General features: G+C 57.4%; 1 protein-coding gene across 1 annotated transcript in view; it reads left to right on the top strand.

Annotated features, from left to right (window-relative positions):
• Positions 1 to 16,248, top strand: part of GNB1L (G protein subunit beta 1 like) — a 56,332-nt gene extending 40,084 nt beyond the window's left edge. The window contains exons 5-7 of the mRNA XM_012932481.2: positions 635 to 733; positions 4,842 to 5,057; positions 15,760 to 16,248. Coding sequence (XP_012787935.2) covers positions 635 to 733; positions 4,842 to 5,057; positions 15,760 to 16,011 — 567 coding nt within the window. The 3' untranslated portion in view covers positions 16,012 to 16,248. The remainder of the gene's footprint in view (positions 1 to 634; positions 734 to 4,841; positions 5,058 to 15,759) is intronic.
• The last annotated feature ends 10,054 nt before the right edge of the window (positions 16,249 to 26,302 follow it).

The raw sequence follows: 26,302 nt of genomic DNA, 5'->3' as shown, positions 1-26,302 counted from the left end.
GTCCAGTCTGCAGGGCTCCAGCCCCAGGTGCTCCGGAGGCCTTTGCTGTCCCCTGGGCAGCTCCGGGCAGAGCCTGTTTTTGGCTCAGGTCACAGGCATAGGTCTGAGCTGGTCGTGGGGGCCGGTCAGGCATTGTCTCCCGGCCTAGGACGGGGGGGCGGGGCGGGGCCGCCGTTGGGGCACCCGGAGTACAGGAGTGAGAGCAGGGACTGGGGTCAGTGGGCTCTGAGCGTCCTGCCTGCATGGCATGTCCTTCCCTGGGCTTGGTGGTGGGTCCCCAGGTGTTCCATTCAATACGCCTGAGCGTGGAGAGACGTGTTCAGGTGTCAGGGAGAAGCGTTAGGTGGAGGAGTGGGGGCCGAGTCCGTGGGAAGCCAGGGAGAGGACAGAGGCGAGGGAGGCGGCCAGGCCGGGGGACACGTCGGTCACTTGGAGTGACGGTGCGTTTCGCAAGGGCCCAGCAGCACCAAGCCCACGAGCCTGTGCGGCCTAATTAGTAGGCTCAGCCCCCACGCTCTCGGGGAGCAGACAGAAACTCGCAGCAGCCTTGGCTAATCGCCTTAAAAGTCTCTTGTTTGTATAGCGCAGACTCGACCTGGCGCCGGCCCAAGTCAACTTGTTTTCCTACTGTCAGGTTCAGATTCTGGAGATGCCATCCAAGACGTCGGTGTGCATCCTGAAGCCGGAGGCAGATGCCAAGCCAGGCATGCCCATGTGCCTGCAGCTGTGGCAGGTAAGGCCCAGCGCACGCCAGCCACGCCCTGCCAGCCACACCCGCTGGGCTCTGATTCATGCCCCATTCACCAGTCAGTGTTCACACCAGCCAGGCAGTTCGCCCCTTCGGAGAAGCCTCAGCATCCACGTGGCCCCTGCTGCCTTCCTGCCGCTGGCTCAGTCGGGCTGCCCCGCCAGCTGCCGGGCAAGACCCCAGGGCAGCCCCCCAGCTGGCACCTGCAGTGAGGGCCTGCGCTCCTCTTCCTCCCCCCTTCCCTCCCCTTCTCTCCCATCCCCTTCTCTCCTCTCCCCTCCCCTCTCTCTCCTCCTCTCCCCTCTCCGCTCTTCTCCTCTCCCCTCCTCTCTTCTCTCCCCATACCTCCTCTCCCTTCCCCTCTCCTCTCCTGCCCCCTCCCCCTCTCCCCTGCCCTCCCTTCCCCTCTGTTCTCTCTTTCTCTCTCCTCTCACTTTCCCCTCCCCGCCTGCCCCTCTCCTCTCTTCTCCTCTACTCTTCTCTCCTACCCCTCCCCTCTCTCCCTTCCCCTCTCTCCTCTCCTATCTCTCCCCTTCCTCTCACTTTCCCCACCCCTCCCATCACTTGCCTCCCCTCCCCTCCCCTCTTCTCATCTTCCCTCTCTATTTGTCTCCCTGCTCCTCTCCCCTCCTTCCCCTATCCTATCCTCTCTGTTCCACTCCTCCCCTCTCTCCCCTCCCCTCCTTCCTCTTTCCTCTCTCCTCCCCACCCCTCTGATTGAGGCCTGGTACTTGGCGGGGAAGCAGCAGTGCTGACTCAACCCTGCCAGCCGCCAGGCCCCTGCTCTGATGGGGATTAATTATTGCTACTTCTTTGCCTCTTGGAGGCAGGAGTGGGCTTAGCTTTGTGTGTTTCCCTGCGGCCACACTCGGCACTGCTGATCTGACAGTTTCCTTCTTCCCTGGCTAGAGGGGGTGTGAGGCATCTGGGCAGCTGGGCAGGGACGCAGACCAGAGGCCCTGCCGACGGGCTTTGGCGCCAGAGCTGGGAGGGAGCCACTGGGACCAGCCTTCTCCCCTGTTGGGGCTGCAGCCCCTCGGGTCCACCCGAGACACTTTCCTCTCCTCTGCACGCCTGTGGTGGGGATCAGAGCACATGGCCCAGGGCTCCTGGGAAGGTGTCGTGGGAAACAGCTTTGCTGTTGCGGATGTTGTTCCTTTCTGAGGTCTGCCCTGAGAAGGGCCGAAGCCTCTCTAAGCTCCTGGGGGCGACAGGACCTCCTGGGATGGCCTGTCCCAAGGAGCCTGCCCTGAGCCTCTGGCCCCTTGGGGCCACACAGACCTACCCTTTCTCTTTGGTTTCCCTGGAAAGTCCAGCTAGAACTGGGGTCTCCACTGAGCTGATACAGTGTCTGGCTGCAGCAGGAGGGTGCCGCAGGGGTGGAGGGCAGGGTCCTGGTGCCAGTAGGCATGCGGCCGACAACACCCCATGGTTGTCATGCAGTGTGTGTGCTGGGGGCTGTCAGGCCCTGGGGAGACGCTGTGCGTGTGTCAGGGGTGCCCGCAGCAGGGACTCATGGCAGCATCCACGCTCGCTCTGCTCCCTGGAAACGTGGTCGTTGTGTAATCATGTAAAAATTCCAGCAGAAAAATGTGTAGAAGTGGGATGTACAAACTTGTTAAGGTAATTAATATAGTTGACAGAAGGACAAATCGTGTTTTTGTTAGTTGAAAGGGATCCAACACTGTGAAGAAAAGTCCATGTTAATTTGAAATGTCCCTTTATTTCTTTTCGTTTGTGCAGGCCCGAGGGTCCAGGTTATCGCCTATTAATCTGAGTAGGGTGGAATGGCTGGGTTTGTTCTCAGAAGTCTTGGGTCCGTCTTGTTTCGTGCACTGGTGCCCCGGTACCTGCATTCATACCCTGCCCATGCACAGAACCCCACCAGTCAGACTGTAGACAGGCCTCGCCCCGGCTTCCACCAGGCTACCAGCCGGCCTCCGGCCCCCAGCCGGGAGCCTCTCTGCAGAGTAGGGCCTGCCCTCTGGGGATCCCTCCAGGCCGTTGTGCCCCTAAACCCCAGGGAGCACAGTGCAGGAGAGGGTGCTGCCCTATGTGAGGTGTCTGCCACGGGGGCGGGGGGCAGTGGGGACCCACATGCTTCTCGGCCAGGAGGTGCCACGGGCAGGAGCAGCCTGACCCTCAGCCTGGGCTGTGGATGGGTGAGCCGGTTGGGGTGCTCCCGACCCAGAGACTGTAGGTTCCATGTGTGCCCCCGAGGTTATGGGACTAGTGCACCTGCCATGGGCCGAGCCCCAGACTAGGCGGCAAAGTGTCCAGGGCCTTAGAGCATGGAGGGACCCTGACTGCCCTTTTCCTGACGGAAATGTGTTGGTGGTGGTGTGGCCTGGCCCCCGCCGCAGGGTGGGGTCTGGGTGCAGGGAGGCATGCCCTGGCGGGGTGCTCTGCGCAGCCGCCCCTCCCTGTGGGGCAGGCTCGGCGTTGGGGATCCTGGCTGCAGAGGCCCAGAGAGAGAGGCGGTCGCACTCGGCACTCGCGTTCTGATCGGGTGGTGGGAAAGGGGCCAGAAGCCCTTCCTGCTGCACGCACGGCTCTCGGAGGGGCGGGAAGAAGGCTGTCCTCACTCTGCCCCAGCTCCTGGGCTGGTTCGTGTCTGCTTTTCTGTTTCCTTCTGTGTGGACGACACGTGTGGCCTTCAGAGCACGAGAGTGCAGAGCTGCTCCCCGCCAGGCCAGTGTGAGAGGCCTCCTCAACACCCCCAGCCACACCCCCACCCCGGGTGTGGGTGGGCACTAGTGGGTCAGTCCAGGGGGCAGAGGTGTGCCTCAGTTTCAGTTTCCCTCCCTGGCACTCAGAGAAAGCTCTGCAGCCGAGCTTCTCGGAGGAAGCGGTATCTGCTGGCCTCAAGGCACATGCCGGACCCTTCAGCTAAAGCAGCCCCGGTGCTTCTCAGCAGGGCGAGGACTGCAGAGTCACCTCTTTGGGGCAGCAGCCCATGGGACTGCCCTGCTGGCCCTCGTTCCTCCATGCCCCCTTCAGAATCTGTGGGCAGGCGCCAGTCAGGGGGAGACCTCAGAGCTCCCCGAAGCTCAGTGGAGAATTTCCTGGGGAGAGACACGTGCTAAGTTATTTTTTTGTTTTGTTTTGTTTCGGGGTCATACCCAGCGATGCTTAGGGGTTACTCCTGACTCTGCACTCAGGAATTACGCCTGGCGGTGCTTGGGGGACCATATGGGATGCTGGCAATCAGACCTGGGTCGGCCACATGCAAGGCAAATGGCCCTACCCGTGGTTCTATCGCTCTGTTCCTCTCAGTTACTTCTGACATGAGAGACACCGGCCAGAGGCAGGGCCCATAGTCAGGGCAGCATGGGGACAAGAAAAGCAAAAGGCACCTGCCATCGTGTCCCCCGACCCGCCCAGAGTTCACTGGTCTCCCAGTGGCAGTAGCGGGCCAAGTGCTGGCAGTCCCCAGGGTCCGGGTTAGTGTGGAAGCCTGCAGGGCTCCCGGGGAGCCGTGGTGAGATAAACGAGGTGTCTGCCTGCGGCACTGCGCCCTCTGCCCTGCGCGCCCATCCATCACGGCGGCTCAGGACGGAGTGCAGCCGCACACACCACTCAGCGCCGCAGCCACCCGCCAGGCCCCGGGGAGGGCCCGGGCGGGACGGGGTGGGGTGGCGGGGGCTTCTGCGGCCACGCTGACAGCACCCAGAGTTCATTTTTCATGGACATGGAGCTCACGGTGTGCCCAGTGGTCCCAGACTGGTGACCAGCCCTGCCAAGGTGTGGCCTGGGGAAGGGAGGCAGGAGGCCAGGCCAGCACTGGGACCTGCAGCGTGTGGCCAGCGGGCAGCGGGACCCAGCCAGCAAGGAGCGGCCTGGCAGGGCACGGCACAAACACATGGTCTGCTTCCCGTGCTCAGGAGCACCCCCAGAGCCCATGCTGCACTGTCAGCCATTGTGTGTGTGTGTGTGTGTGTGTGTGTGTGTGTGTGTGTGTGTGTGTGTGTGTTGGGGGTGAAGGAGGGGTATTATTGTCGAACTCAGGAAATAACTCCCCAGCTGGGCCCCCAGCAAGCCCCACTCCACCCCCCCCCCCACTCGAGTGCTGACTGCGTGCTTTTCCCCACAGGCTGACTCCAGCCCCCGCCCACTCCTCCTGGCCGGTTACGAGGACGGATCCGTGGCCCTGTGGGACATTTCCCAGCGGAAGGTGTGCAGCCGCCTCACCTGCCATCCCGAGCCCGTCATGGGCCTCGACTTCGACTCCCAGCAGGCCAGGGGCGTGTCGGGCTCCGCGGAGAAGGCGCTGGCTGTCTGGAGCGTGGATGAGCGGCAGGCACTGCAGGTCAGAGCGCCCGAGCCGAGGTGCCATTCATCCTGCTCTGCACTAACAGTCTGATAGGCTGAAACAATATTTAGGCATGAAGAGGAGCTGTCGCACATGCCGGCCTCATCAATCACGCCTGGCGGCTGCGGGCGAGTCCATCCACGGGACCGGCTGGGGAAACGGGGGGTTGGGGGGGTCTGTGAACTGTTCACATGGTTTGGGTTTCGCTCAGGCCTGGGTTAACTGCAGTCACGTCCTGTCCATCTAGAAAAAAGGCATGCAGAGTCCAGGGGTACACAGGCCCGTTTGCAAACTCTCCGAGGAATTCAGTCAGCTCGGAACTGATTAATCAGAGGAAAGAGCTGCAGGGAGAAGTCCATGCAGTCACGGCCAGGCGGCGGTCAATGGGCGGCCCCCGAGGGCTGGGCAGAAAGGCCTCGGGCTGTGTTGCAGTGCTGCTGGGGGCCTCCATACGGGCGTATGGATCAGCTGGCGGGCACACCTGGGTGTACGCCTGGTGCTGGCACCAGAACCCCATCTGCACTGGGCCCGTGCGAGGGGAGGGATCTGCACTGGGCCCGTGCGAGGGGAGGAGGAGGCCTGTTGTCTCTCCTGTATCAGCCTCACGCTGGCGCAGGGACCAGGGGGTGATTGTCTCAGGTGAAGATGTGTCTGGCATGTGTTGGTCCCTAGAGGGTTGGTTGCCCGGATACTTGCTGGTATCTGGAGGGCCGAGGGGAGCCCCCATGATCCAGAGAGCCTGGAAGGCTGAGACTAACCCTGGTCAGCCTTGGAAGGACCAACTGCAAGCCAGGGCTGGGACCTGGGGGTCTCGGGGGAGCTGAGTGGCCTGTGGGGTGACTGTCCTGGGGTACAGGTTGTGGTGGCCTCGGCTTCCCACCACAGACATGCAGCCAGTCCCCAGCCTCAGGCACAAGTTGTGGGGAGGCGTGAACACGCTGTGTGTGGTACCCAGGGGGCATCACCCATGCGCTGCAGCCCGGGTGCCTGGGTTGGGTGGGCACCACAGGCCAGAGGGAGACTGGGGGGAGGATGCCCAGGAAAACAGGGTCATGGGAGCATTGGGGGTGGCGGCAGGTGCTGGGTGCATCATGGCGGGGGGCCGCTGCCACTCTGGGAAGCACAGCCTCATTGGCAGAACCGTGACTGGTAGCTGCAAAGGGCGGCAGGTGTGCGGCCAGGGACTGGGGGGACCTCTGGGGCATTGAACCCAGCGAGACAGGGATGAGGGGCGTCATCCGCCACACCTGGAGACAGTGGGTGTTTATGCTTTTCCGGACTAGCCCTTCCTGGGTCTGCCCCTCTGCCCGGCCTTCTCTGCCTGCTTCTTCAAAACAGGGTCAAACCGGCCCTCCCAGAGGGGAGGATCTGTCTGGTCCCAGCACCCCCCTCCCCTACAGGAATCTGGGCCTTGAGGAGCGGAAGTGAAAGTCGGCACTTTGGGGGTCTGTAGAAAGTCGGTCAGGAGCCACTTGGTGCTGGGGGTCCCTGGCCACAGGCCTGGCCTGGCTTCTCCCTCCTTCCTATATATACCCCCCTTCCTGTTGCTCCAGCCTGAGGGAGCCAAGACCATCCCCCCCACCATCCCACAGGACTGGGGCTCAGCCAGCCCAGCCTCCTGCACCCAGGCCCCAGGGGAGGGGCGCCCCTGCCCCCCACCCTGTCCTCCTGGTCTCTCCTGGCTGGTTCGGGAAACAGCTGCTAGAACTTAGAGCTGAAATTTATGGGGCATGTTCCAGTCCAGAGATGAACTTTTACTGTACTGATGGCTCAGAGAGTTAAAGCGGGGGCCATCCTTAATGAGCTGCAAGTTAAAGCAGAGGGGAACCGGGAGTCGGGGAGCGCCTGAGGTGGGTGTTGTTGGCCGCGCACATCAAAGCAGGCGGGCGAGCGAGCATCTCCCCACGCCCCCAGCCCGGCCCGCACACTCGGGCGTGAAGTGTGGGCCTCGGCGAGTGCCGCCACCCAGCCTCTGGCCACGTGGGCACAGCCAGGCCTCACCTCGTGGCCTGCTGCTGCAGTCTCTAATGAGCCCAAATCAATCTCCCGAGGCGGGTGCTGGGCGCGGAGACGCAGATGAGGTTCCTGCAGCAGAGCATGGGTAATGGGAAGCAGATGGCGGCCGCGCGGCGTGTGCATTCCTGGCACCTGAGGTCATGCGCTGGGAGGGCCACTGGTGGCCAGGGAGCCTTCCTGGAGGATCCTGGGCCGGGCTGGGCCGGGCCAGCAGCCCCCAGCCACCCACCCGAGCTCAAGGACTGGGGGATGTTGCACCTCAGGGCCACTTTCCTCTCCCCCCCCCCGTGGCTTTCCTGCCCACCCCCAGGGGGGCTCGGGCCTCAGCTGTCCTCAGACACAGGTGGTGTGCAGACCTGCTGCTTCCTCCCACTCTCGGCCGGCCCACGGCCTTGAAGCAGGGCCTGATTTACAGCCGGCTGTATAGTTAAGCCTTTAAGTAATAATGAGACACCCCCCCACACACACCCGCGCCCCCTCTGCAGCCAGCCTGGGCCGCAGAGAGGGCCAATCCCAGTCGCCCCGCGCTGTATGAGGATGGCCGCAACCAGGTGTCCGTCCCCGCCTCCCTCCCACCCCGCCAGAACTTCCCTCTCAAACAGCCGTGGCAGGACCAGGGCGGGGAGGCGGGGAGAGGAGGGCCACAGCGCCCACCCCGAGGCCAAGCAACCTGTAGGCAAAAACCCAGCCTGGGTGGAATGGGGTCAGGCCTCCCGTCCATCTCCCAGGCTGGGACCTCACAGTCCTCCTCGTTCTTGGGACTACAAGCCGGGGACCCGACAGGTCTCTGTTCACACGGCCTCCCCCGAGGCTTCCTGTCTCACTTCTCATTGCCCAGGGGAGGAACGGGTCGAGCTGGCCGGCCCATGGGCTGCTGCCCGGGTGGATGCCAGCTGTGTGCCGCCCAGGGCTGCGTGTGGGGTGTTTCTCCCCTCTCCGTAGGCAAGGGCTGCTGTGGGTTGGCCGGCACAGTGACACATGTCACCCTCCCAGCCGGAGTGGGTCCTTACCCAGTACCGCGCAGGGACCCCAGGCGGCCTTCCCTGCTTGCCCTGGACTCGTGGGGCGTAGCAGCAGAGCAGATCTAAAGGCAGCGCTTTACTCTGGGCGGCTGGTCACAAGTCCCAGTGGGACTCCAAGGTCTGGCCCCGGGGAGCTCCAGCGAGTCCACTGTTCCCTCCGTGTCCGGGGCCTGTCCCTGCCAGAGCTCAGGGGAGAGAAAGGAGTGGGGGTGGCAGACAGTGCGAAGGTCCTCCTGGCCCCGTCTGCTATGTGAGAGGCTCCGGGGCTCTGTGGATAGCATAGATGCAGGCCCCGAGGCGGGAAGGATCGGGGAGGCAAGGGCTTGCACAGTAGGGCACCCGCCCCGAGGCCCCTTGCAGAGTGGGGGGCAGTCTGCAGCTGGGCACACCTCCACTTCTGGGAGTGGCATCAAAGGGGATGCCCCGTGCCTGGGGCCCTGTACATCTGGGAGAAAATGGGCCCAGAGAGAGGCTGTAGAACAGATGGAGGGTCAGATGGTGAGGAGGAGGCCTGGACCAGGGGAGAAGGGGCAGGGTGAAGGTAGCTGGACAGGATGGCGGCCCATAGGACAGGGTACACCAGCTGGGAGTCCAAGCCAGACCCAGGGGCCAGGCGCAGCTGCGTGCCTGCGGGTGACTGGGCTAACAGGTAGACTGTCTTCTGCAGGGTCCTGGCAGATTCTCACGGTCGGGTTGGTCTCTTTCCTACCCCAGATGGGCGCAAGAATCAAGACCAGGCTCTGCGCTGGGCAGATTCTTGCAGGCTGGGCCATTCAGGCCTGTTCATCGTGTGACCTGACCTTTTTTTTTTTTGCCGATGTTAAAATGGCCACAGGATCCCCAAGTAAAGTGACTCATGGTGACTCTGGGACTGGGCTCGGGGGACTTGGCTGTGCATTTGTCAGTAGACTGAGCCACACCTCTCTGCTCCCCTTTCTCTGCTGTCGGGGCTCCTGGAGCCCCAGAATCAAGTGGGGGCGTCCCCTTCTCTGCTGATCTCCAGGAAGCTCAGTGGAGTTTGTTCCTAGCCCAGGTATGTGCCCCAGGAGGGGTTGGGGGGGTGGGATGCTATTTTTCTTTCCACTCATTTCTGCCTTTCTTCGGGGGAGGGGGAGCGGGAGGTTCACACTTTAACAAGTTTGTTTTCAAACATGAGTATCTTCGACCTAGTTTTGTGCTGACCCTCTCAGCTGTTGGTCGCGATTGCTGGATTCCTGCTGTATCCACGGAACTATCCCCCACTTTTGATTCCTGATTAGGCTGAACCATGTTGATCTCTAACATCTTCCTTCTGTCTCACCATTTCCGCCACTGCCTCTCTCTTCGTTCCTCCCCTGTTGGGAGCATGGTCTGTGGCCGCCTCGAGCCGCGCGTGTTCCCCAGCCATCCCGGGGCCCCGTCAAGGTCTGTCTGTGTGCCACATTGGGAGATGTCACCAGCGTCGTCATCACTCACTTCCAGGCGGACCCAAGTTTTATTTGTTCTCTGCCTGCTGAGCTGATTAGAGTGTTTTTCTCTTTCCAAATGTTTGATTTCTTCCCCCACCCTTCCCCGTTATTTTTTTTTATTATTATTATTTTTCAATCTCAAACTCAATTCCTTTGTGGTTGGAGAATAAGGTCTGAATGATATCAGCTCTCTGAAATGTGGCGGCCAGTCCAGTTTTCATAAGTGCTGCACATGTGCTTGCAAGGGAAGCGAGCCTCACCACTTGGTGCGTGCCGTACCTGCGCACGGCCGGGGCTGCCGGCCGCGTCTCCCTCCACATGTGCCGTGACCTGGGGGCCCGGGAGGGTACAAGTAGAACCACATCTCACCAGACACATCCTGTCCCATCTACAGTGTCCTGAACTTTTTGTTTCTTTTCTTACTGCATTTAGCATACACATTCAGAATGGCCATCTTCCTGACAACTGGCCTTTTTTTTTTCTTTTTGGGTCACACCTGGCAATGCACAGGGGTTACCTCCTGGCTTTGCACTCAGGGGTTACTCATGGTGGTGCTCACGGGACCATATGGGATGCTGGGAATTGAACCCGGATCGGCTGCGTGCAAGGCAAACGCCCTACCTGCTGTGCTATTGCTCTAGCCCGTGGCCTTTTTTTTTTTTTAGGGTGAGAGCTTTTTGGGTCACATCTGGTGATGCTCAGGGGTTACCCTGGACTCTGCACTCAGGAATTTCTCCTGGAGGTGCTCGGGGGGAAATATGGAATGCCAGAGATCAATCCTGGGTCGGCCGTGTGTGAGGCGAACACGCTCCCTGCTGTACTATCGCTCTGGCCCCTATACTTTTCTCTTAGTCACTTCCTTTCCTTACGACTGTGAAGGGTTTTTGCGTCAATGCGTCTTTACCAACTTGTGATGTAGCTCTGTCTTGAAGTTGATTCTGTCCAATTCTAATACTGCAAAACCAGCTTAACAGTCCTCTCTGTGTGACCCAGCTGGCTTATCTCTCTGCCTATCTTGGTCTTTTTATACTTAAAAGCATCTTGGGGTGGGGGCGCGGAGAGATCATATAACCAATAGGGTGCTTGCCTTGTATGCAGCCAACCTGGGTTTGACCCCCAGCAATCCATGTGGTCCCCTAGAAGGAGTGATCCATGAGTGCAGAGCCAGGAGATAGCCCCAAGCATAGCTGGTATGCCCAAGAAAATCCAAAAATCATCACGAAGTCCAAATCCATTTAGATTCTCTTTTTTTTTCTTTTCCTTTTCCTCCCCACCTTTTTCCTTCCCTCTGCCTATCTGCCTGCCTGCCTGCCTTTTCTTCCTTTTCTTCTTTTCTTCCTTCCTTCCTTTCTTTTATTTCTTCCTTCTTTTTCTTCTTTTCCACACTTAAGGGTCATTCCCACTGTGCTCACAGGTCCATGCAGTGCATGGAATAAACCACAACCTCCAGCAGGCAAAGCCTGCACATCTCACCCTTTCAACCGTCTCGCCAGCTCTGTGCTACTCTCTGAAATCTTACATACAGGCACTTAGTTTCAGGTCTAATTCCATTTTGAGTTAATTTGTGTATGTGTGTGTAAGGTCTGTATAGCTTCACATGTGCACATGTGGATGCACAGTTTTCTCGGCATCATTTCTTGGGAAGATCATCCGTGTTCTGTTGTGTTTGCCTTTGGTCCTCTGTCAGAGAGCAGTGGGCTGTATTTGTCCGCTCTACATCCGGGCTCTGTGTTCCATTGATCTTTGGGCTTCTCTTTTGCCACTATCATATTGTCTTGATCTCCATAACTTAACTGTAAGGCTTGGAGTCCAGTAATGTCCATCCCACAGTGTCTTTATCCTTCAGTATTATGTTTGCCCTCCTCAGTCAGGTCTGTTTCACAGGCGCCACACTCAGCAGTGCTCACAGAGCTCGAAGCCTTTCCTCTGCGGGGTCAGTGGTCACCTTGCACCTGCAGGGTATGTGCTCAGCCACTGGAGGCATCCACTGGTCCCAGGTCAGTCCTTTTTTAAAAAAAAACTTTCCTTTTCTGTGTTCATTGTTCCTCTGTGTTCACTCATTGAGGCAATTTTGGTAATTGTCTTAATGTATTTTTTTTATATTTAAACTCCTCCCTCCCACCCTTCCTTCCTTCCTTCCTTCCTTCCTTCCTTCCTTCCTTCCTTCCTTCCTTCCTTCCTTCCTTCCTGCCTTCCTGCCTTCTTCCTTCCTTCCTTCCTTCCTGCCTTCCTTCTTTCCTTCCTTCCTTCCTTCCTTCCTTCCTTCCTTCCTTCCTTCCTTCCTTCCTTCCTTCCTTCCTTCCTTCCTTCCTTCCTTCCTTCCTTCCTCCCTTCCTCCCTTCCTCCCTGCCTTCCTTCTGAATCACCATGAGATACACAGTTACCAAGCTCATCATGCTTGGGTTTCAGTGATGGAGTGTTCCAACACCAATCCCTCCACCAGTATACATTTCCCACCAATGTCTCTCTGGCAGGCAGTTTTTCTCTCTCCCCCCACCACCACCTTGGGGGCATTATGGTTTGCCATACAGGTACTGAGATGTTATCGTATGTGTTCCTTTACCTGTTTTCAGCACGCAGTTCTCATCCAGAATGATCATTTCCAGCTATCTTTGTCGTGGTGGTCCTTCTCTATTCCAGCTGCCTTGTCCACCAGCACTTGAGGCAGGCTTTCAGCCATGGACCAGTCCGCCAGGCCCTTGTTTCTACTCTTTTTTTTTTTTTTTTTTTTTTTTTACTTTTTGGGTCACACCCAGCAATGCACAGGGGTTACTCCTGGCTCTGCACTCAGGAATTACCCCTGGGGAATTACCCCTGGCGGTGCTCAGGGGACCATATGGGATACTGGGAATCGAACCCGGGTTGGCCGCGTGCAAGGCAAACGCCTTACCCGCTATGCTATCGCTCCAGCCCCCCTTGTTTCTACTCTTGAATAGCTACTTCAGACTTGATCTGCTCAGCCCAGGGGCCAGAGTGCTGTCTCAGCGGGCCGAGGGCATGCCATGCGTGCAGGAGGCCCACATTGGATCCCCAGCTCCTCCTTGTACCCTGAGCACTGCCAGGAAGGAGCCACCCCCAAGCACAAAGCTGGAACTTGCTTCCAAGCACTGTTTAGGGTGCCCCCCCCCAACAAACAAGCAAACAAAACACCAGTTGCTCTCTTTAGTATCTGTATCATGCTGGGCCAGTTTCTGCTCTTCCCCTTCATTCTCGACCACTGATCCCTGCTTCTTTGTGTGCGTCTTGGCATTGTGAGTGGACGCTGCCAGTGGTACACGATGGGGATCCTAGACTCTGTTGTCTTGCTCTGATGTACATTTACTTCTTCCTGTAAGCAGCTCGGTGACTGGCTGTCCCCCTGGCGAGTACGGAGGCTTGTCCAGGGCAAATCTGGGGGGAGGCCCAAGCTCATCCGGTGTCTGCTAAGGAGCTGGGACAGACGGCCAAACTGCCTTCCTCTGGGCCCACTCGACGTGGTCTCCCACATTTCCACCATCCCTCTGGAGCAGGGGCAGCCCTCAGGCAGCACCCCCACCCCTGTCCTCCACCCAGAAGCTTCCCCCTCACCATAGCTCAGTGGGCCTTGGACCATAGTGGCCTGTGCACTGAGGCCACTGGACCTGTCACTTAGCGCTTCTGGTGTCAGGTCCCTTCAAACCCGTCACAGCCGCTCAGGTGTGTGTGGTGCCTGCAGGGGCACCGTCCCAGGCTCCCAGGGGGCCTTCAGCCCTCCATCTCCCTCCCCTGCAGCACAGACTCCCCACTGCTTCGGCTGCAGTGGGGGCGTGTGGGAGGCTTGGGGCACCCGTCCCTTCGTGTGTGTGAGGATCTACGGCAAGGGCTGGCCGGACAGCTTCACTCCAGCAGAGCCACTCTCCTGCTCTTCACGAACAGCAGCATCAGTCTAGAGGTCCAGCGGTCCTGCCTGGCTCCCACAGTGGCTATGCCCTTTATCACTGCTGTCTTTGGTGCTGACCTGAGTCTTGCCCAGGATGGACCCCTGCTCCTCTCATCGGCGGTCTCTTTGCCAACCATTCTTTTGGGGAGCACAGATTTGGATCTTGCTTTGGAACCCTGTTCTAAAGTCATTGATTATATATTTGTCCCTGTATAGAGACATCATAGAGCAAAACCTAGGAAACAAGGGTACCCAGGGACCGGAGTGATAGCACAGAGGGTAGGGCGTTTGCCTTGCACGTGACTGACCTGAGTTCAATCCCCAGCAACCCATATGGTCCTTTGAGTGCTGCCAGGAGTAATTCCTGAGTGCAGATCCAGGAGTAACCCCAGAGCATTGCTGGGTGTGACCCCCAGAAGCAAAAAATAAATAAAAATTACAAAACAGAAAACAAGAGTACCCAATGTTGGATGTGGGAGAGGAAAGGGAGATCTATCTATCTATCTATCTATCTATCTATCAATCTATCTCTCTCTTCCTCTCTCTTCCTATGGTGGGGTGTCAGGTAATCCCTCAAACCTAAGATCTACGGTTGTATCTTGGCAGCAAGTGACAAGAGATGAGCAAATGGGTGAACCCAACAGCCACTCTGTCCCTCACTGTCCTCCCTACTTCTGTTGTTACACAACCGGTTCTATCTCGGTAATCCCCGTATTGTTTTAGGCCTAATCCCCACAGGTAAGTAGATGCCATGCTCACTGCCAGGCCACTTGCTGGAGTTCTCCAGCTATCTCCTGTGAGACGGGCGTTAATCTTCCTTCAAGAAGAGCTTATGGGAGCGTAGGCTTTGAGTTCTTACATGTTCAAAAATGCTTGTCTATTGTCTCTGTCCTGGAGCGGCAGTTTGGCTGGATATAAAATCCCTGGGCCATGCCCGCCTTGCAGTCTGCCGGCGTCGCCCCACTGTCTGCTGGCACGGACGGAAACCTGTGTGCCTCTCAAGTGGGTTTTGCACTTTTTGCTGGACTACTACTGAAGAAAAAAAAATGCTTTTTAGGAACCAAGGCTTTCCTTAACATTGCCGTTCAGTAGTCTTGATGGGTTTAGAGCCTAAGAGTTCCGTTTCTAGACAGTAAAATCAATGTTCCGTATCTGTGAGTGCTCGCACCGCCTCTTCTCTCCAGCGCAGTGCAGTTCCATCCTCCCGTTTCTCTCCCAGTATGCTTGTCCTCCCTCCACCTCCAGTGCTTGCCAGGAGGCCCTTTCTTATGCCTGATGTTTGGGTTTTTCATCCCGCTTCTTCCTCGGAATCTGCCGATTCCCGGGTCCTCCCGTTTCGCTGCTATGGTTTCTTGTTTGGTAGAAGTCGTTGCTTCATTTATGATAGAACTGCACAGTGATGTTTGTTTCTGATAAATATTGGAAAATTATTTTTTCTTCTGCTTTCCTCTTCTTTCCTTGTGTTCTCTCTGTAGGAGAGAGATTTTCAGGTGCCGGAGGGTGGTCCAGTGGGTAGGATGCTTGCCAGTACCCCACGTGATCCCTCAAGCCCTGCCAGGAGTGATCCCTGAGCAAAGAGCTGGAAAGCAAACAAAAATAGTGCCAAATCAAAACAGAAAAGAGAGGCTCTCAGCTTAGGTCCCTCAGCCCCATTCGGACATGACGTAGCAGAGACGGGGGTACATAATGAATGACAGAGGTGATCTGTGGGGCACGGGGCTGTTTGGGATTATCACAGTGACAGCGAAACACTTTTGTCACTTAGTGTGTGGGGACGGAGATGCTGGTTGCTGCTCACTGCGCACCACAGTCCTGTCTGACCCAGGTTGACAATGACCCCAAGGGCTGGCACCTCCTTCCTGTTCCTGCTGGTGCCTTGCACCTTTTCTGCTCCAGACCGTAGCCTGTGGCATGTCCTTTTCTCCTGCGATGGCCTCAGTGCCCACCCAACCCCTCCATAGCCTGCCCGTCTCACTTCCGCTGAAGGCGGGCTTCGCGTTCCCCTCCTCCCTGGGATTGGGGATGCTGTGAAGTTTCTCGGGAGGATGGGCTGCTGGCTTTATGCTGCATCAGGCCAGCAGTGTCGCCTCTCACCTGGGCCCTAGGGCACCTGGTGTTTCTGCGGTGAAGGGCCCCTAGGTTGTTCCTTGTGGCCTTACAGGTGGGAACCATAGCAGGCCTGTGTGCCAGCCTGAGTCCTTGCGGAACCGAGGGATCTGCTGAAGCCAGAGGGTTGTGGTCCCCCGCTGCATTCCTTTCCCCTGACGCATCTCGGGCGACACTGACAGTGCTCTCTGCTGTTCTCCCACCCATAGATGTGCAGAACACAGCAGATCACCAACCCTGGCATCGCGGATGTCAAGATCCGGCCAGACCGTAAGATCCTGGCCACTGCGGGCTGGGACCATCGCATCCGGGTCTTTCGTTGGAGCACAATGAAGCCCCTGGCCGTGCTGAACTTCCACAGTGCGACTGTCCACTGCGTGGCCTTCGCAGACAACGGCTTGCTGGCCGCGGGCTCTGGGGACCAGCGCATCAGTGTCTGGTCACTCTACTCACGCATGTGACTCACCAGCCCCTGCAGACATGGAGGACAGGGTGCTGGGCAGACACCTCAGGACACCTGATGTGCCCGAGTCACGTCACTGGACCTCTCACCCTCTGAGGGGTGTTTGCTTTTGTGGAAATGACACAGCTGCAGGACAGTGACAGTTTATTAAGGGCAGCTGGGCCCGACGCATGGCCACCTGCAACCCCAGTCAGGGGCCGAGCTGGAGTTTCTGGACAATAAATTTTTACTTGCAAACTCAGAGGCTCAAGGTTGGAGTTGTCTGAGCAGGCCCCGTTACATCCGTCTTGGTCAGAGCCAAGAGCTGTCCCCCACGTCTTCCCCTGGATGGCACAGGGACTCCCACCCCACAGGGGACACCAGGTGTGCCCCCACCCCTGACCCTGGGCCTGCTCACACCATCAGCTCCTCCCCCAGGACAGGGGTGCTTACACATGCGACCAAGCCAGGGGCAGGGGAAACAGCCCAAATTCCCAAGGAGGAGAAGGGCCATTCACAGAGAGCGAGTCACGGGCAGCTGGACAGGAAGAAGCAGCACAGTTGTGGCCAGGGCGACCTATGGGCAAAAGCAGTGCCAGTCAGAGGAGCTCGGTCTCCCCAGCGGCCGGGCACCGCCCAGCACACGCTGTCTTCCAGTGAGTGTGTCGCTCACCTGCAGCCTGGGCTGCCTCGCTTAAAGTGGAGGTTTTCAGGGGCTGGAGCGACAGTACAGCGGGTAGGGCACTTGCCTGGTTTGTGGCTGACCCAGGCGTGATCCCCAAGCACCGAGCCAGGAGTAAGTCCTGAGCATCACCTGGTGTGGCCCCAAAACAAAACAAGAAAGTGAAGCGAGATTGGAAGGAGCAGGGCCCCAGATTGGTTGAGGGTCCAGGGGGGCTGAAAGTAGACCCCACTGAAGATGGGGCTTTGACTCCTGTGTCTTGCCTGCTCTGCCAGAGGAAGCCCTTGGCCCCGCCTGGGACACCCTCACACTGCTCTGCTGACCACTAGACTAAGCACAGCCGGCCCCGGGCTTGACCTGTGTGGTGAGGCGCCGAGCAGAGCAGTCTGGAGAGCACCGTGGGGCCCAGTGCAGGGTGGAGCCACCAGGGTGGGCCTCGCTCAGGTGGCACCAGAAGGTGCTTAGGAAAGGCTCTGGGACTTGGCTGGTTGAAACACAGACCAAAGGCAGACAGGCCAAGGGAGGGCCACATGCTGGAACCCAGGGGCAGCAGAGGGTAAGGGCTGAGGGGGTGTGGAGGGCTCTGGAGGGCCCAAGGACAGTTCCCCACCCTTAGGAGAGTGTGTGCGGGGTGGCCCACCTCCTTGAACTCTGGTCGTGCTTCTCTGCAGGTGGAAAACCCCAGTGGCCTGGCAGAAGGGAGCTGGGGCTTCTACATGCAGTGGACCCCTGGGGTCTTAGGGTGAAGCCCCTTGTGACCAGATTTAATTGCATCGACAGAGTGGGCATGGGACCTTGGAGGGTGAGGGTGTCAGGGGGCAGGCAAAGGGGGTGGTATCTAACTCAAGGGCCCTGGACGCCAGGCTGATGCAGAGCTGGCCCACGCTGTACCCCTGCAGGCAGAGATGACCTGGCTCTGTGAACCCACTGGACCCGGGCCAGCAAGAACCTGGATGCCTGGACTGGAGGGGGCAGGCCCCACTGTGTGCCTGACCCACTCCTGTGGCTCCTGGGGCTGTGTGGTGCCCTAGGGCCTGTGGGTGTCATGTGGAAGGATCAGCGCCGTCTGTCCTTTCAGCCGAGGTCCGAGACTGCAGTAGATCCAGCTATGCTGGAAACCGGTGCCTGAGACCGCCCCAGAGCCAGGGCACCTCTGCTCTCCCAACTCCCCAGGTGCCAGCTGGCTCTACCCGCCAGTCTGCAGCGGCGGATCTGAAACACCAGTGGGTTATCAGCGCCAGCCTACTGGGACCTTAGCACTGGAGGCTGTTTGGGCCACGCTGCTTCGTTTCTGTGAAGCCCTGGGCTGTCCTGCTGTGAGCCAGGGCTGAGCCCCTCCTTGGCCTGACCTTGGGTGATCTAGGGGGGTGTCTTGCAAGCCCTGCAAGTGCTCCTGGACTCCTATCTCTCCAAGGCACTGACCAGTCTCCCTGCCCATCTTGAGGGCGTCTGTGGGAGCAGGGCTTGCCTCACACTGCACTGCCCTTCCCAAGGCTGCAGGTGTCCTTGGAATCTAGAGGAGGGAAGGGGGCTGCCTGCAGCAGCTTTATGGTGGTGGTCTGAGCTGGCAGCACCAGTGTTCATTGACATGCCAGGAGAGGTGAGCAGTTTCCCCACGGGAGGCGTTCTGCTGCATAGAGCCCACAAGCTCAAGGCAGGCATGGTGGGGGCACTGCCACCAATACCCCCACAGGCCAGAGAGCTCAGGATCAGGCATATGGGGTGCTGAGGGCCCCAAGGGCTGAAGAAACGTCTTGGTGGCAAGGCCTCTGCACTCTGAGCAGCCCCCAGCAGCTCAGGCAGGGGACAGGGGAGTCACACACACCCCAATAAAACCTACCTTCATGTCCCCAGGAGCAGCTCAGGGCTTGGAACACCTGCCTTTCGAGCTAAGGTCACTAATTCCACCTCAGGGCTGCCACATGCACCAAGCATAGTTCTGGCACCTCCACTGCCCGTGGTTCCTGGCACCATTGCAGTTTCCAGCCACACCAGAGCTGGATACATGAGCACCACAGCTTCAGAGGTGCCTGGAAAGCACCTTAGGAAGGAAATCTAGCCTGGGCAAGCACCACACCCAAAGAGCACAGCCCAGAAAGCATTGCCCAGCACTACTAAGGCACAGTGACCCTCAGCACGCCAACAGTGCCCCAAAGGAGAGAAGGGAAGAGGAAACATTTTTAAAATAAAGGGGCTAGAGAGATAGTGCAGTGTATAAAGCACTTACCTTGCATGAGGCTGACCTGGATTTGATCCCTGGCATCCCATATGGTCGCCCAAGCCCCGCCAGGAGTGACCCCTGAGCACTGATGGGTGTGCCCCACTCCTGCAAATTAACATAAAAAGCAAACTAGTCCTGTCTGTGGGAGTTCATCACCAGCCTGTCACTGACACTCTGAAGACTGTGGCCCAGTCCTGGTATACAACTCAGGTGAACACCTTGAGGTACACCTGCAGACACACACCTGGAGATGTACACCTGGAGGCACATATCACCTGTAGGTGTACATCTGGAGGCACACCTACAGGCACACACCTGCAGGCACACCTATAGGTGCATGCCTGCATGCACACCCGGAGGCTCTCATCTGTAGGCGTACATCTGCAGGCACATACCTGGAGGTATACCTAGAGGCTCACCTGGATCCCAGTGAGGGTGCACTTGGCAGTAGGAGGCAACCAGGACAGCTGGGGAGCAGGCCAAGGGTGGGAGGTGTGCAGCCATCTCTAACCCCGCACCTCACCTGTCTGCATGGGCACCTTTGGCAGGACCTGGTCTGGCCCCATAGTCCTCACTCGCCCGGCCACATCTCTTCTGACATCTGGTGGGACATGGAGGGATCAGACCAAAGCTTTTCTCCTTGTTTCCATATGCCTTTTCTCACCACTTGAAGCTGTCGCGCCTTCTGAGAGGCTGGGGTCACGCCCACAGTGCCATGTGGGGACACATGTGGTGCCAGCCATCAGAGCCCCCGTGGGCCAGACTAATGCTCTGGCCCTTTAAAGGCGCCATCTCCCGGTCCTCTCCTGGCTGTTTCCGCTCTTAGCTGAGCCGCTTTCTCCAGAACTTCATTGCTGCTCCATTCAGAAGCTGTTCTCACCCCGAAAACACTTCCCAGCCATTGGCAGTTCCTGTGAACTGGCGAGAGTAGGGGAGCCACAGCCAGCCAGAGCCCAGGGACAAGCCTGGCTCTCAGCGGCCTCAGCATCTGACTTGTCCCTGTCCCCTCTCACTCATCGAGAAGAGGCTCCGAGGCACTCAGAGCCCAAGAAAGCCTGTTGGCTCCTCATGTGGGTTCTGCTGGCTGCATCCACCGGCTGCCCTTGGTCAGTGCATCCAGGGACTCTGCTCGTGGTCCCACGGCTGTAGAGGGGGTCAGCAGTGGCCCCTCTTCGGCCCTCCGCTGGTTGGCAGAATCCAGGGCTGAGTCTGCAACCTCAGTGCTCAGCTGTGCCTGGTGTCCTTCGCAGTGACTTTCATGCCCTTTGTAGTCTCTGGTCAGTCTCTTGAGGGGGTAAGAACAGATGGTGCATTACAAGGACCCCTCCAATCTCCACATAGTTAGGGCTGCAGCCAGACCCCCATCCTCAAGAAGGCCCTCCCACCCCAGCCTCCTGCCCAGCCCTCCGCCTGCCCCAGGAACACCACGTCTGGGAGGGTCCCACCATCTATCACCCCAGCTCCCACTGCCAGAGGTCCCTGTCAGACACAGGAGGTGGCCCATGGGTGACTCCGGAAGCAGTCCTTGGCTGTGGGGAATCCACATCTTCCCTGAGCACCCTGTACCCTAGAAGGGATGAGATGGGACCACCCGGGCCCAGGAAATGCACACAGCAGCTCCCATGGGTGGGGGTGTGGTGCCCTGCCAGCTGCCGCAGGAACAGGCGTGCGCGCCAGCGTGGGTGCAGGGCCCAGCCTGGCGCTGTGCTGACGTGCGCTGCGTGTCTTCACACCCCTGACTGAGTGATGTTCAGTCAGGTGTTTCCCACCTGCGTCTCTTGCCAAGACGCCACAAAACACCCTCGACACAAAAGGACTGTTTGCACAAAGGGAAAACATTCCTTCAGGGGGTTCTTTAGAAACGCTTGATACTCAACTAGCTAGAACTTCCCGGGAAGCCCCGTGTTAAAGACGAGCTGGCACCACCGCCCTGAAAGCAGAGCTTGCCCTGCACCTGTGCCTGCCACCCCAGCCCAGCCCCCACGTCCTGCAGCCCCCGACCGGGCTCTCCCCATGCATGGAGGAGGTGACCTGAGCAGAGGCGAAGATGACCTGAAGATGCTGCTGGTTCCGCCCTGACAGACTCCCACCGGACAGAAGCTCTCACTTCTGCAAAGCTCTGGCTTGAGGGTACCACAGGAAAACTTCTGAGTGGCACATCAGGAGCCACGGATGCAGGGCATATGGCCATGTGGCATGCTGTATGGCAAAGGCAGCTGTCTGTGACCTTCAGACAGAGTCTTGCAGGCTGGGGTACACCCGACACCCACACCCTGGCTTGCACTGAGACCCACAGAGGGGTTAGGGCCAGTGACCCTTACCTGTCATCAGCCACTGCTCTGGGACCCAAGGAGCCACAAAGTCCCTCCCTGAACCCTCTCAGGGAGTTTGTTGGCTCCACCTTCAAGACACGCTGTGGCCACGGCACAGGTAGGCATGGGGCATTGTTCTGCTGCCACCAAGCCAGGGAGCATTCTGAGACACAGGAGCAAAACCGTGGGTCCCTGTCACATACAGAGGCCCAGGACACATTAGGCATCAAGCTGATAGTCACCATCCTCTCCGACATCCCCCGAACTCCCAAACAAGAGCATTATAAAGCATATAGAGTAAGGGAGAGTAAGGGGGGCTGGGGAGATGGCTCAGGGGCTACAGTGCATTTTTGCATGCTGGGGATTCTGTTCAATCCCAACAGTACATGGTCCTTGGAATACTGCCCGGAGTAGTCCTGAGCACCTTGGGGGTGTGGTTTAAAAAAAAGTAGAGTAGGTCAGGTGAGCCCGGCAGGGGCTGGGTTGCTGTGGCTTGAATGTGTGTCCTTCCACAACTCAGAGTGCAACACAGCCCCCCAAGGGACGGGGCGAGTAGATGCCTGTGGAGGGACCGTGGACATGCGGCCAGGATTCTCTCAAAGGAATCGGCGCCCTGGCCGTGCCCCCTGGACACAGGAACCAGGCACTGGGCCCGTCCTGACACACTCAGCCTTGATCTTGGAACTTTAGCCTCCACAATTGAGAAGGAGTTTCTGTTATTTATGAGCTGCTTGGTCTGTAGTGCTTCGTTATAGCCACCTGAATGAAGAAAGACGATTCTTACGTTCTGTTATTTTTTAAAGATGTGGAATGCTAGGCAGTGGAGTCATTTGGCTTCACCCTGTTGCACTTATTGATCGCTGCTTTGGTGAACAAGCCCAAATGTCAGGTGAGCTGGGGCCGTCTGCACACACCACGTCCAGGAAAGGAAGTCGGGAGACCTCTGAGCGCCCTCCCTGCTCTGGCTGGAGAGGCCTGCCCAGCCCACCAGCTTCCACCGAGGCCTCCTCCTGGGGCCCCACGTCCCCGCAAAGCCCATCAGCTCACAGTCTCTCCAGGGGCCATGCGCACTTCTCAGGGGAAGCGGGCTGCTGTGCTTCTGTTAGGGGGGCTCCCAGAGCTGCAGGAACCTGGCACCTTTTTCCCCCAGCCTTGGCATAAGCGGACACCGACACCCTTCTGTTGGTTGGGGAAGGGCATAGGGTTTTTGGCCTTCAACAGACAGGGCTTATGGGGCCAAGGTGGGGCTCCCTGGAGAGCCCCCACCTCTGCCTGCATGAGGCGGCAGCGAGTCCAGTCTCTGCCCTGCCCGTGAGAGCGCAGGAACACCACAACCAGAAGTGCCACCCAGCCCACCCACCACAAGCATGTGACCCCTGGACTTGCCAGCAGGTGGGACCCCCATCACTGAAACAAGAGGTTCCAGGGTGATCGCCACCAGTGCTTGGGTCTTGTGGTGCCGGGGGTCACCCGGGCTCCCCCTGCGGAGCTCAAGGGCCTCATGCAGGGAACCACGTGGTGCTGGAATCAGGCCAGACCCACCACATACAAGGCAGGTGCCTTCATCATCTCTCCAGCCTAAAATTTTATTTTATTATTACTTTTGTTCATTTGGAGGCCACACCTAGCCATGCTTAGGGCTTACTCCTGCCTGACTCTGTGCTTAGAGGTGCTCAGGGAACCATATGGGGTGTCGGGGATTGAACCTGGGTCAGCCACCTGTAAGACAAGCACCCTACCCACTGTACTAGCTCCCTGGCCCTGACATTTTGTTTTGTTATGGTCATAATTTTTTTTTTTTTTACTTTTTGGGTCACACCTGGCAGTGCACAGGAGTTACTCCTGGCTCTACATGCAGGAGTTACTCCTGGTGGTGCTCAGGGGACCATATGGGGATGCTAGGAATTGAATCCAGGTCAGCCACGTGCAAGGCAAACGCCCTACCATACATTTTGACGACAGCCTGTGACTGTAGAAAATTCCAGGATAGGCAGCATAGAATTCCGCAATTAGCATTTTAAAACTTTTGGACATTTCAAATATAGATTCAAATGAAGGAAAACAACATGCGTGGCCTGTGCCCAGTCATGTGGCGAAAGAGCTTGTGGGCAGCTTGGGCCTGGCCCTGGCTGAACTGGCACTCGGGGGTGCCCGGAGCAAACCCTGAAGGTTCTGGCACTGCTTCTCTCCAAGTGGGGGTGAGGCAGTCTGGGGTCCCACGTGCCCAAGCTCTGCCTTTCATGGTGGAGGCACCGGGACCTGCAGGTGGCTCTGGAGAGCTGATATCTGTCACCGGTGCTGCCTCCACCATAGCTGGAGAGGCTCCTGGGGCTCCTGCTCTCCACAGCCAGCCTTGCTCCCACCCCCTCCCTGGCATGGGACCTGTCTGTGAGGCTTCGGTTGACCTCACCATACTGTCTGGATCCCAGAGTCCCGGGACCAGCCTACTGGAGGGAAGCCAGGAGGGGCCCGCACCAGTTCACCTGCCACCCAGCTACATTCCAGGCAGGATCGGGAGAAGGGGGTGTGATTTGTCGCCAGCAGCTGGCTCCTTCCGGCTCCAGGACCTGTGGTCAGTGACTGTGTGGGGACATGTTGTGCTGCTGGGTACAGAGAGTGGCCCTGGCTCCCGCCACCACTGGGGCAAAGGGTCTCACTCACATGTTGCCTGATACCCTGGGGAGGGTGTGTGCGTGCAAATTTGCCTGGTTTCAAATCACTATTTGAGAGACAGGCAAGAATCTGAATTCAAGTGGCTTTAGCAGACAGTGATCATTCAGGTCTGTGAACTGTTGTAGTTGAACCTTGGACAATACGGGTTTGAACAGGAGGGATTTGCTCCTATGCGGATCTTTCTTGTCTGTGATCCCCATTCATGGATTCAACCTTGAGGTTCGACTTTAAGGGCTTGAATACCCTTGAATCCAGAAATGTATGCTGTTGTTTTAGGGAAATCAGTTACATATAGATTTGGGCTGGAGCGATAGCACAGCGGGTAAGGCATTTGCCTTGCATGCGGCCGACCCAGGATTCGATTCCTCCATCCCTCTCGGGGAGCCCGGCAAGCTACCAAGAGTATCCCGCCCACACGGCAGAGCCTGGCAAGCTACCTGTGGTGTATTTGATATGCCAAAAACAGTAACAACAAGTCTCACAATGGAGACATTAGTGGTGTCCACTCGAGTAAATCGATGAGCAACGGGATGACAGTGATACAGTGATATTTGGGGGGAGGGGGCACACTAGAGTCAGAGCACCTGCCTTGGAAATATAGTGTGATCCCCAGCACTGCTCCATAAGGGTGACCCCAGCTTCTCTGCTGTTCAGGATCCCTGGTGAGGCCCAATGTGCACTGCCACTAAGTGTGTGCACCCCCAGTTACCTCAACAGCAACAATAACAAAAAGGAAGGGGAGGGCTGGAGCGAAAGTAGGGTGGTTAGGGCATTTCTCTTACACGTGGTTGACTTGGGTTCAATCCCTGGCATCCCATATGGTCCCCCCAAGTGATTTCTGAGTGCAGAGCCAGGAGTCAGCTCTGAGCACAGAGCCTGGAATAGTCCCTGTGGCCCAAAAAACAAAATCAACAACAATTTTTTAGAAAAGAAAGGGAAGGGGCTGGAGCAATAGCACAGCGGGTAGGCCGTTTGCCTTGCACGAGGCCAACCCAGGTTTGATTCCCAGCATCCCATGTGGTCCTCTGAGCACGGCCAGGGGTGGTTCCTGAGTGCAGAGCCAGGAATAACCCCTGTGCATCACCAGGTGTGACCCAAAAAGCAAAAAAAAAAAAAAAAAAAAGAAAGAAAGAAAGAAAGGGGAAAGAAACATTTTTGAAAAAAATAAAATAGTAGGGGCTGGAGCAATAGTACAGCCAGGAGGGTGCTTGCCTTGCACACAGTCAACCCAGGTTCAATCCCCGGCATCCCATATGGTTCCCTGAGCACCACCAGGAGTAATTTATGAGTGCAGAGGCAGGAGTAACCCCTGAGTGTCGCCGGGTGTGGTCCAAAAACAAAAAGATTAAATTAAAATAGTCAAGATATATACACACCTCTGCTCATTTCAGTGTTCATTATAATAGCCAAACTCTGGAAACAACCCACACAGCCCAGAACTGATGAGTGGATAAAGAGATTATGGTATATACACACAATGGAATACTACTCAGCTCTGATGTGGAGATAAAATCTTGGATTTCACTTCAGCTTGGATGGAAAGAGGAAGGTGTCATGCCAGCTGAAGTGAGTCAGAGGAGGACAAACACCGGATGATCTTGCCCATCTGTGGAGTATCAGGAAACAAAACAAGGGAGCAGACAATGCCCGATGAGAATAAACCCTGAGATATTGCCAACAGAACGCGGCTGCTGGAATAGGGGCGGAAAGGGACTAAGGACGGTGGTGGAGGGATAGTGACTCTGGTGACTGTGTAGTACCATTATAAGCATAAAGCAGGAATATTAATACTATTACTAATCAGGCTACTGCAATTTAAAAAATACTGGGAAAATGACTTTTTTTTTTTGCTTTTTGGCTCACACCCCAAGATGCACAGGGGTTACTCCTGACTCTGAATTCAGGAATTACCCCTGGCAGTGCTCAGAGGACCATATGGGATGCTGGGGATCGAACCCGGGTCGGCCACATGCAAGGAAAACGCCCTACCTGCTGTGCTATCACTCCAGTCCCAGGGAAAATGACATTTAACAGTAAAAAATGTACAAAGAAAATATTTCTTTAAATATATACTACCCGAGCAATAGTACAGCAGGTAAGGTGTTTGCCTTGCGCACAACAGCTGATCTTGGTTAGATACCAAGCATCCCATATGATCTTCCTAGCACTGCCAGGACTAATTCCTAGGTGTAGAGCCAGAAGTAACCCTAGAGCATCACCAGGTGTGTCTCCCCCACCCCAAAATAATAATAAACATGTAGTCAAAGGACTGCAGCCAGAGCTCACTGGCAGTGCGGCAGAGATAACCCAGGGGAGACAGGGCAGCAGAGATAGCTCAGCAGCAAAGCATGTACTCAGTCTGCGTTCCATCCTCGGCAGCACCGCGGGCGGGGCTCCAAAACAAACCCCAGAAATATGTACT

The sequence above is a fragment of the Sorex araneus genome, chromosome 11 (genome assembly GCF_027595985.1).
Source record: "Sorex araneus isolate mSorAra2 chromosome 11, mSorAra2.pri, whole genome shotgun sequence".
NCBI classification, from domain to species: Eukaryota; Metazoa; Chordata; class Mammalia; order Eulipotyphla; family Soricidae; genus Sorex; species Sorex araneus.
The sequence above is the reverse complement of the archived record's forward strand: the minus strand, read 5'-3'. Positions and strand labels throughout refer to the sequence as shown.